Consider the following 11,779-nt stretch of genomic DNA (forward strand, 5'->3'; position numbering starts at 1 on the left):
TATTAATTTATTTTAATCTTATATACATAACGGGGAAAATTCATTTATATAAATTAATATGTAAACATTTTTTAGATTTTTATACTAGTAAAATAGCCAAAGTAGCAACAAATTAAACTTTTTGCATAGTAAAAGGATCAGATTTTGAAGGACAGTAAATAAGATTAAGATATTTATATAAATATATTTGTTGCTTCAATGGCTATATAAACAAGTTTTTATTGACCAATACGATAATTTAAAATGGTTGAATATCTTTATACAACAAATATGATATAACAGATAGATTTATTCCCTTTCTCCATATTCAATGTAGTGTAATAAGTAATTTTAGATTCTTAGACATAAAATCAGAAATAAAATAATATGAATGTGACAAGTTACAATGTTGTCCATGATATATTGTAAGTAGATATTAAAAATATAGTGGATTGTAAAAAAAAGAAAAATAAATAGTATCTTTCTGGGAAAATATGTATCACAATTTAATAATTACAATACTCTGTTTATATAGAATTATATCCTAGTTTGAGATTAAAATTTGTTTTAAGTGTGTGCTATATGATTTAATCTTCTCATGTGCAGCTCCAATCATTAATATATAAATGTACTCGTAACTTCTAACAAGATTTTATTATTATTTTGCATCTGCGTTTACATCACATTTTTAGCTATGTAATATGAAATTTATTTTAACAATGTACAATAATATATTTACAGATATGAACAAATTACTCAATAATTTCTTTCAAATACTATTTAATCTCAAATGTCAAAGTTTAACATTTGAAAATGATTCAATACAGTAGAATTTACTTACAATAATTACTTAGAATATAAATTGTAATAATAAAAGCTAAGACTGATATTCATATAGGCAGTATCATAGTTATGCATAAATTGCATCATGAATATATATCACAATGACATTAAGTAAATCATGAATTATTGAGATTCTGTAATCCAATTAAGAAATGTTGTACATTCCCAGCAAACACAATATATAAATGTTATATACTCAAGCATGTTACATGTAACGTATATGTTAGTTGTAATTTCCCACTCATAGATGTAACATTTTTAATATTACATATATTACATTGTAGTTATATTGTCATTATATCCCAAGATAGCACTGACTTATCAATACATCAATGTGCTATTTGGTATATAATTACAATATAACTACAACGTAATATATGTTATATTAAAATGTTACATCTATGAGTGGGAAATTACAACTAACATGGATGTTACATGTAACGTACACGTTATATTACCTGTTATATTCCGTTTTATTGTAGCAATGTAACAATTATATATCGGTGTTTGCTGGGTTTAATATAAAATTTGCATTATTTATCTAAATCTATGTATTAGAATCAATCTCTTTTAACTAAATGGTACACTGTTTTATATATAATTTGTTCTCTAATTGAGGTTGAATAAAAATCGAAATTACTCGAACTATTTAATAAAACAAAGTTTTTTTTATCAATGTATGCAACATACTAGGCACCATGTATAAATAAAATGCCTTAACATTTTCTATTGTAAACGTCTTTTCAGATATTTATACATTTCATTTCTAATAAAGAAATGAACAACATCAAACATTACAACCCAGCAAACACAGTATATAAATGTTATATATTCAAGCATGTTACATGTAACGTATATGTTAGTTGTAATTTCCCACTCATAGATGTAACATTTTTAATATTACATATATTACATTGTAGTTATATTGTCATTATATCCCAAGATAGCACTGACTTATCAATACATCAATGTGCTATTTGGTATATAATTACAATATAACTACAATGTAATATATGTTATATTAAAATGTTACATCTATGAGTGGAAAATTACAACTAACATGGATGTTACATGTAACGCACACGTTATATTACCTGTTATATTCCGTTTTATTATAGCAATGTAACAATTATATATCGGTGTTTGCTGGGAATTGTTTAACATGTAATATCATATGTCAATTGTTATAGCTATACATATTCAATTTTTCATCTAAAAAAAAATGCTCAAAAGATATACAATTATTGTAAAGTATAAAGTAGTATAAAGATATACTTACATACAAAACAAACATAATGACATATCCCAGCAAACACCGATATATAATTGTTACATTGCTATAATAAAACGGAATATAACAGGTAATATAACGTGTACGTTACATGTAACATCCATGTTAGTTGTAATTTCCCACTCATAGATGTAACATTTTAATATAACATATATTACATTATAGTTATATTGTAATTATATATCAAATAGCACATTGATGTTTTGATAAGTCAGTGCTATCTTGGGATATAATGACAATATAACTACAATGTAATATATGTAATATTAAAAATGTTACATCTATGAGTGAGAAATTACAACTAACATATACGTTACATGTAACATGCTTAAGTATATAACATTTATATATTGTGTTTGCTGGGATGCTACACATGATAATAGATGAATATGCATACATATATATAATATATACCCAGTAAATACAGTATATAAATGTTATATACTCAAGCATGTTACATGTAACGTATATGTTAGTTGTAATTTCCCACTCATAGATGTAACATTTTGAATATTACATAGATTACATTGTAGTTATATTGTCATTAAATCCCAAGATAGCACTGACTTATCAATACATCAATGTGCTATTAGGTATATAATTACAATATAACTACAATGTAATATATGTTATATTAAAATGTTACATCTATGAGTGAGAAATTACAACTAACATGGATGTTACATGTAACGTACACGTTATATTACCTGTTATATTCCGTTTTATTATAGCAATGTAACAATTATATATCGGTGTTTGCTGGGAATGTATATAATTTCTAAAAAGCATTATACATATCTTACATCTTTTTCGTATATAGAATGTTTTTCTTACTGATATTCTGTTTTACAAAAATCCCCAGATTAATTTTTTATAAATCTACATTATTCAAATTAGCTGCGGATCCTGTTGGTAAATCTGGTGGTACAAACTTACCAATAGGTTGTATTGCTTCGCGTTGTTCGGCTAATTTTTTCATTTCTTGCCTAAGTTTATCTAAAATAGCATGATTCGGTTGATTAACGGCGGCTTTATTCTGCAAAAGGGTTATTTCTTGTTCCAATTGCTTCTTTTCCTTAAAAGACTTTACACTTCGTGATCCGTAAAGACGCAACAAGGAACCCCAAGATTGAATGTGTGGATGTATAAGTTGTAGTATCGCTTGTGCTGCTCGCTGTTTACCATCTTTCTTATTACGGCAAACCTACAAAATATGTATAAATATTATTATCATGTTAACAATAATTTTAAAAATATGTAAAATGTCTTATAACACACGTATAATTTGTATTATATATATTTAACATTATTAATTATATATAAAATAGAGAAAGACTTACGACAGTAGCTTCATGTTTTCCAACTGTCATTGTAAATTCATTTCGTTGATGCTTCAATGTATTTACTGAATAATTAATATGCATATCTCCCAAACCATAATTTCTTTGAAGGCAAGTTATTAAGATAGCATGTGGTGAGGGCTCTGTGGTTTTCGCACAAAATTCCGCGACACGCGGATCTGTGATAGATATTTCATCGAAGAACGAGAGATCCGCATCAGAATTCCCTCTAGACGCTTTTATCGTACGACTAGCATTATTTGATCCATTCTCTCCGCTGTTATCGCCAGAAATTTTATCCTTCATTTGAGGAATTAAGATTTCGAGCGTCTTCCGAGCCGCGTTCGCCTTTGCTTGTTTCTTACTGCTACCGAATCCGCTTCCGTATTCCATATCATTAATACAAACTACCGCGGAATATGGTGTTGCCGCATTTTCTAAAAATGTATCAATTCCATTTTAGTAATAAATTTTATAAATAAATTTGATATAATAAAATAATAAATACTAAATATATAACTACATTTTATTTGCATTATATATTTATACCTAATTCTTTAAATTTATATGTCGGTTGCTTCTTTAACGCGTGTTGCACGTATTCGTGAAGAATACAGACATAACTTTTGCCAGATGGATTCATTATCCAGTGTTTTGCAGGTCTCTGCCCATTATCATCTCCAGTAGCATTTCCACTCCCAGTTGTACTGGAACTACTGACAGGGAAAGTTATTAATTTTGTACCATCTGGTAAAGTTGGACGCTCAAGTTGCTTACGATGTTTTTTATTCTTTGTAAATTTTCGACGTGCTGACCAAGATCTGAAACAATAAAATTGATTGACATCAATAAAACAAACTTTCCCCAATGATATGCTGTTTCCTGTGTGATACTTACTGAAACCTCATTACTTTGATAGATTTAAAACGAAACAAAGATTGACAATAGTTTCTCAATTGCTCGCTATCTAACGAATGAGCCGCACGATTCTCTTGTATGGTTTCAATTTTTGCGCTGGGAAGACTACAGGTTTCGGCGTTTGGTACACGTTCCATCTCCTTCTTTTGCTCCTCTTGTTCTTCTATTAACGCTCTTTTGTACTGCAGACAAGGTATGGCACTTACAGGAACTTCGTGTTTCCTGACGCTTCCCGGACCAAGAAAATACGGTTTTGCTAAAGTACAAACTCTGCTTTGCTTATGAAGATACAATGGCATTCCGCTATTGTGTGTCACTTGTACCCAACCCTCAGGGAGAACGTCAAAATGATTATGTCCAATTTCTAAAAGAAAGAAAAATAGGAAGCAACATGAATATTAGATAATTATATTAGAATATTAGATATTCAATACAACATCGAGATTATAATTTATCTGGAAATAGATACGAAAATTTACAAAGTTCCTACAATATGATACTGTATGTATTCACATACCATCTAAAACAAGTTTCTCTTTCTCCTCATAGGGTAAACTATCTTTCTTGTCTCTTCTTTTTCCTCTAAATTCCTCGGGCAGACCTAATACATAGTATTTAAAATAAAAACTTGATTCTGTGTACCACATTAAAAAAAAAAAAAAAAGAATCAAGTAATCTTACTTTCTTTGCTATGAGAACAATTTGATCTCCAAAAAAAAGATCTCGAATTATCCCGAATTTATACAAACATTGAAACATACCTTCTTCTAGCATTGCTTCAATTTCTTCATCTGGTACATCAGAATCCATACTTTCATCTGTATCTGAATCATCATCAGAACCATCATTTTGATCTGGATGACGATCTAAATCGTCCAGCACATCAAATTGTCGTAAATCATCGGAAGTAGTATTCACATTTATGTTAAGTTCTGGAGTTTCTTGGTATAAACCATTGCGTAAAATGTCTTTGTTGATGCATATATTTTCTCCATCCATAGTATCACTACCATGACTATCATCTGGTGTACCAAAAGACTTAATACTGTGATCTTCTGTTGACTTTGAATCCCAATTTTGATTCTCGCGTTGTGGGTAAGAAATCGCCCTGCCATCCAACATACTTTGATTTTGATTAGTTTCACTATCTTTTGAAGCTGTAATTTCCATAGCTGTCTCTTCTATAGTAACTTCCATTGCGTATGTGTGATGAAGTATCTGTTAAAATACTATAAAATGCAAATGGAAAGTTCAGATGCTTAAATAACAAGTAATGGTTATACAAATAACAGTAAAACAATCATATCCCACAATCTTTTACTTCTTATTATTTATCTGCCAGACAAAGCATCTGATTTATAAAACCTATATCTGACTTCTCGTAATAGTATTGACTTTTCACAATTGCATACCCACATAGTATATAAAATTATAATTACACAATGTATACAAATTAATTGGTTAAATATAGCTAAAAATAAATAATATCTAGCAAACTTAAATCCGTAGATTAATACGTATTAAGCACGTTGTATGGCCACACCACTTCCACCAATGACACCAAAGTCCAATCAGTTTGAAACCACATAAATGGCAATAAAAATTGGACATTTGCATTAGTGTTAGCAGTCTGGGGCCTATTACGTATCCATGTATATTGTACAAGTAAATCATTACTTTATCATCAGATTCTCTGGATGGCTGAGAGTTCCATCGCATTACTAAAACTCCAGATCTAGACAAGAACAACATTGAAAGATTGAACCTGTTACTAGCTGGAGTTCTGCGATAGTGATAATTAGAACCTTATACTTGGTCTTCAGCTCAGTAGACAAACATATGCTTGAAAATTATGTTCATCAATTACATACAAAAAATCTCTTATGCATCAACATCAAATAGACTTTAAATATACAAGATACACAAACTTACGTAATACTATTGGTCACATATATAATATCCTACATGAAATTAGTGATATATATAGGGTGTTTCATTAATTTTGTTGCACATTTTTTTGAAAAAAAGAAAAAACTTAAAAATATCAATATATAAATTCTTAAATTTCATTGAATAGAACTCTCATAACATATAATAAACAAAATTTGAAATAAAATTTTTTTATACAATAATTCATTTTCTAGGTATACATTCTTCAAGATTTTATTAATCTTAATATATTTTTAAGTTAGGAAACATTCTTAATAATAACACATACATCAACAGTTACAAAGATTTAAAGTACAAAGTTTGTGTGACATTTTGTTATCACATATCAATAAATGTTTAAAATTTAATGGAAGTTTAATGGAATTTTGAACATTTATCGAAACTAATTAATTGTATAGAATTTTTGCAAATTACTAGGAATATTTCAAGCTTTGTAATTGTCGACACGTTATTATACATATGTAAATATTAACTCTCCCTGTTATTAATATAGACATTGATAAAATTAAGCATTATTTAATTGTGATTTACAAGTATAATAACCAGAATCATATTACATTCACGCAATCGATTCAGGAAGAACGATTTTTGTTCAGCATGTCAACTATAACGAAATATTGAAATGCACGCTGCTTACCGACTATTAAACTTTATTTTGTTCCACCCGATACGTGGAACTGCTTACTGTGATCTCTATAGGCATCTGTACAATTTATTTTTACAAATGTAATATATTTGTAATATGATGAAGAAATCAAAAGCAGAAGGATGAAACACGAAGACACAGTGAAAAAGAAACTGATCAGGTTAGATCATGTCAGAGTTTCGGAATCGGAGCAGCCATTATTAGGAACAATTCGGATGTCATCGCACTTGTTGAGCAACACCTTCGTTGAATGCACCGATTGGCTGAAATTTATTATTATCGCAAGAAACTTTTAGGAACCCTAGAAATTTTCTAGCCGACAACCAATCGTTACATCTGATAAGCTTTAAACAAATAAAACTGTATAACTATATGTAATATTACATGTAAATGGCATATTTTTTGTAATATATAATTTGATAAATAATATTTATTTTATATATAATATTATATATGTAGCTCTTGTGACAAAAGTGACAAGAATTTGCCCAAACTTTAATCACGCATGCGCGAAAAATCGGATATCTCTCTCTTTTCATAATACGCACACGTTCTTCATTATTTTTTCCTGCAAGATTTATCGCTTGTCGCATGTAAAATTTGCAAATCTATATTCTTGTAATACGATTTTTTAAATCAATTACGATATTCTGAAATATGGCAGATTCGTTTGATAATTCTGTTTACGAGAACGATACCAAAGGAATCGATCCCGAGATAGCGGGGCTTCTGATGGTCGAAAAGCAAAAAGCACAACTTAATGCACAGGTAAATTATTATGCATAACGTTTTTTATATAAATTAAATAACGTCTAAAAAGTTCTAAATTTTGACACATTATTTTGTACCATTATATCTATTTTTGAGAAATAATTGTTTGTCTGTGATACAAGAAATTTTGCCTGTAAAGTAAAAGAATGTTTATACAAATTTCTATATATTTTTTAATTTAGATTCACGAGTTTAACGATATTTGTTGGGACAAATGCGTGGACAAACCAGGAAGTAAACTGGATGGACGTACAGAAACTTGCATAAACAATTGTGTTAATAGATTTATAGATGTTTCTGTCTTTGTAACCAGTCGATTTGGACAGTATATAAATGCTTTAGAAAAATAAAAATTTTTTGTAAAGCATATTAAAATATGCTGTTGTTTAAAATTATTAGCTATATATATATATATATATATATATATATATGTATCCAGCAATAATATAAGACTATTAAAAAAATAAAGCTACCTTTATATTTTATAATTTAATACTTATGAATATGTAATAAAATAATATACAGAATATTCTCTGGTTAATATTAATAAAATCTTATGTATATTTTATATCTTTAAAATGCAAAATAAAAATTGTTGAATATTGATAAATCGAATATTTGTTACTTTCTAAACTTATAAATAGAAATACATATTCATTATTTTTACTGCATATATCACACAACTGAAATATTATTTCACAAATGCAACTATACAATACATTGTGAAAACCGCTTCATATGTAGATGTGTGTGCGCATTTTATATTTAATAAAGAATTTTACTTACTCTGTTATATGTACATTTAAAAAACTGAATTATGTACAGTCTAACATCAGAAGGCTATAGGTCTTTGCGGAAGGCACATATTATAAAATGCATCTTTTTTCCAAAAATCTTTTGTTTTCCAGCCACACCATCCTTTATTTATTATGGTTGGTAAATGATCTGCACCTGTGTAATGTGGATCCAAAATTAAGAATTTTCCCTCTCCTGATGATTCATCATAAGTAACTCCCAGAATTGTGTGAGCTAATACTCCTCCACCTACAAGATATAAAAAAAATTTTTACAAAACAAAATGGAAATATTAAATCCTAATTATATCTATATAAAATATAAAGATAGAAATTACCAATCATGATAGGTGTACCCTGTGTATCAAAGTGATTTACAAGTTGTGGAATTAAGGCCGATATCTCCTCTCCGTTTGATGCACAAAGTATTTTTACATCTACATTAAGGAGAGTCTGTAGCACAAAACTTATTTCAGTCGAACCAATCCACTGTTTACTGCCAATGAATGTGGAAGATTTATCGCCTATGTCGACTAAACATTGTTGTATTTTGCGATGAGAAGGTATTGGTACTTCAGTATAACCTTGTAATCTATAATAGATGATATATTGTAGTTTATATATATGTATATATATTAATAATAAAAAATTTTACTGTTTAGCTTTGCTATTTTACTAAAATATGTAGTTATCTCATTTAATATTTTATTACCTGTACCACGAAACAATAGTTTGGAGAGATCTATAAGCACATCCCCATCCATTATCATCAAAATTATCTTGCATATAATGATGATACGCGTATAAACCATCTACAATACTGAGTTTTCCTGTAACTCCTAAAAAATATGTTGTAGTAATAGTATAATAACTTCAAAGTTGTGTAATAAGAATTTTTGTGCTTAAATATACCTTTATTTAAAAGAGTTTGATGAGGATTTATAAGTATTTCGTTTGCCTGTATATCCAATTTTATAGCATTCCCACGTCGAAAATATGGTTTAGTCAAATCTAATGCTAGAGCCTTGTGTAAAGTCTTACGATATTCCACTGAAATTATACGACTGGTCTGTATAAAAGCAAATAGATGATACGTATATTACTGTGCATCATTAAAAATGTGCAGTAATATTAATTATAGTACTGTGAATGATATGTAGAATTTGACAATGTGAAAATTTATTATATGACTAACAAGATTCAAATGTAATTATAATAAAAGAGATCTTACTTGTGCTGTCATTAGTAGAATCTCCAGGGTATATTATTGTGAAGAAATGCCCACAATCTCGAGGTTTAAAATGAATAATTTCTGGTAACTTTGCAGATAGTTTTATATCTTCAAACTGAGGATCTTGTTGTTGAATTTCAATTAATCTAATAGTCCGACAAATAGATTCCACTAAAATTGCATGTAAGTTGGCTGATGTTGCATTTAAATTTACTAATGACAATGCATTGATATGTAGATTGCATTCTAAACTGTTAAAGGATCCTGCAATAAGAGTATCAATAATTTAAAAATATTATGTAATGATATTTGCAAATTATTATATTTTAATAATTTATATCTTGTTTTGCAGTACATACTTTTGATATACTGCAAGACAGGAGCATATCTGATAGATTCTTCAGAATTTTTCTCTCCTGACATTTTTAATAACATGTTTGCATATATGATATTCTATAAAAATTAAAAAGATAATTAAAATAAATATCAAAATAACTTTTTTAAATGTATAAATTTAAATTTTGGAAACATACCACAGGTCCAGTATAATTTATATTAGTTGATGCAATTAAAGATTTTTCATTTTCCTTGGATATGGATAAAAAATCTTTTAACACTATGTCTTTTAAACTGTCATCAGTTCTAAAGAGATACATATTGTTTGAAGGAAAATGTATTCCAACTTTTCCAGATGCAATCTATAATAATGCAAAGTTGTCTAATATGTATATAATTATGAAATACAATATTGACACAAATGTCAAATCTAAAGAAAATCTTACATTTTTTCGTGATTCTTGTAATGCTTCCAATATGTTTCCATCCTGAGCAACTAATGGAAAAGTTGCTTGCAATCTAATATATACAAATTGTTGAGAAAGATCATCTTCACTAATAATACTGAAGTTATTAACAGCTTCTAATTTTTGATGCACATAAAAATATGCTTGCATATCCAATGTATTGCGCGAATATTTTAAAAGTAAGGGATTATCCGTAATATCAATATCCTAAACAAACAAATTCGTATATATTATCTCATTGATTCATGCAATATATTAATATATATATATATATATTTTTTTTTTAATAATAAGACAATTTTTAAGTAAACATTCTACACATACTTTATGGAATATTAATACATGTGTAAATAGCATTACCTTAAAAACATCAGGATTTATTTCTTTACATTCACCAACATGTAATATACCGCAAAAATAAATATCTGCAGGTAGATTGAATTGCAATGCTGTATAATCAATTTCGCTTTCATTTTCACAGTCATGCGAGTTTATACTGAATGTTAGGACTACTAATGTATTATTGTACATAATACCATAAAGATAGCCAATTGCAGTTGTTTCCATGCATTCTAATCGCTGAAAGTAATATTCAAATATTGAATATATTATTGTATTTAAGTATATTAAGCGAAAAATGATAATAACAATGTCAACAGATAAAGAATCTCTATTTGATAATATAGATCAAAGATTTTTGAAAGCATTACTACTGAAAGCAACATTCATTTACCTGTAGAACGTTCGACAAAATCTGTAATTGCAATGCCATTGTGTCGCAGGAAATTAAAGATAAGATTACGATCAGAAGTGCTTTATACTGTCAACGTGAGTAATCACCATATGGAAATTGCAGAAATTTACAATTTCATTCTGAACACCATCTACATTTGGAGGTTAAATCTGTTTTAGATGTCAGAGTTAAAAAAAACGCATAGCAAAACCGTCTCTCAAAACGTTTGCCCTCAATTAAATCTTAATAATTTATTTTACTAATTCGGGAAAAGGAATTCACTCATTTTCTGCAAATCTGTATTTTCATTAATTAATTTATGAAATTCCTTTTTAAATAATAGGGCGCTTTCGAAAACAACATCATATACAAATCATTTCATGCAAATTTGACTTTAGAAATGACGTATTCGTTCCAAGATGTACTCCTTGGAGTAGCTTCAATTGACCAATCGGAGCAAGAAAATTTTCGCTCCAACCA

At 28.3% G+C, this 11,779-nt stretch overlaps 3 protein-coding genes across 4 annotated transcripts; 1 reads left to right on the forward strand and 2 right to left on the reverse strand.

The window, feature by feature from the left end:
• Nucleotides 1-742: 742 nt before the first annotated feature.
• On the reverse strand, nt 743-7,315 carry pasha (microprocessor complex subunit partner of drosha). Of its 2 annotated transcripts, none has more exons than XM_085487546.1 (7): nt 6,959-7,315; nt 5,133-5,589; nt 4,889-4,972; nt 4,351-4,735; nt 4,003-4,274; nt 3,454-3,890; nt 743-3,317 (listed from the first exon to the last, which is right to left on the reverse strand). In XM_085487546.1, exons 2-7 carry the CDS (start codon nt 5,566-5,568, stop codon nt 2,985-2,987), a joined length of 1,947 nt encoding a protein of 648 aa, XP_085343672.1. In that variant the 5' UTR covers nt 5,569-5,589; nt 6,959-7,315; the 3' UTR covers nt 743-2,984. The 2 variants fall into 2 exon arrangements, with proteins under 2 accessions (XP_085343672.1, XP_029173472.1); XM_029317639.2 differs by having other exon boundaries at nt 5,133-5,600.
• Nucleotides 7,316-7,450: 135 nt separating this feature from the next.
• On the forward strand, nt 7,451-9,193 carry Tim8 (translocase of inner membrane 8). Its single transcript, XM_029317642.2, has 2 exons — nt 7,451-7,735; nt 7,921-9,193. The coding sequence occupies exons 1-2, from the start codon at nt 7,625-7,627 to the stop codon at nt 8,086-8,088; spliced, it is 279 nt and encodes a 92-aa protein (XP_029173475.1). The 5' UTR covers nt 7,451-7,624; the 3' UTR covers nt 8,089-9,193.
• On the reverse strand, nt 7,544-11,674 carry Ufsp2 (UFM1 specific peptidase 2). The gene is made up of 10 exons (XM_029317622.2): nt 11,300-11,674; nt 10,927-11,145; nt 10,546-10,773; nt 10,297-10,461; nt 10,123-10,216; nt 9,764-10,027; nt 9,445-9,582; nt 9,245-9,371; nt 8,871-9,124; nt 7,544-8,782 (listed from the first exon to the last, which is right to left on the reverse strand). The coding sequence occupies exons 1-10, from the start codon at nt 11,336-11,338 to the stop codon at nt 8,571-8,573; spliced, it is 1,740 nt and encodes a 579-aa protein (XP_029173455.1). The 5' UTR covers nt 11,339-11,674; the 3' UTR covers nt 7,544-8,570.
• Nucleotides 11,675-11,779: the final 105 nt, after the last annotated feature.

This window comes from Nylanderia fulva, unplaced genomic scaffold (genome assembly GCF_048542155.1).
Source record: "Nylanderia fulva isolate GAGA-0341 unplaced genomic scaffold, ASM4854215v1 Scaffold57, whole genome shotgun sequence".
NCBI classification, from domain to species: domain Eukaryota; kingdom Metazoa; phylum Arthropoda; class Insecta; order Hymenoptera; family Formicidae; genus Nylanderia; species Nylanderia fulva.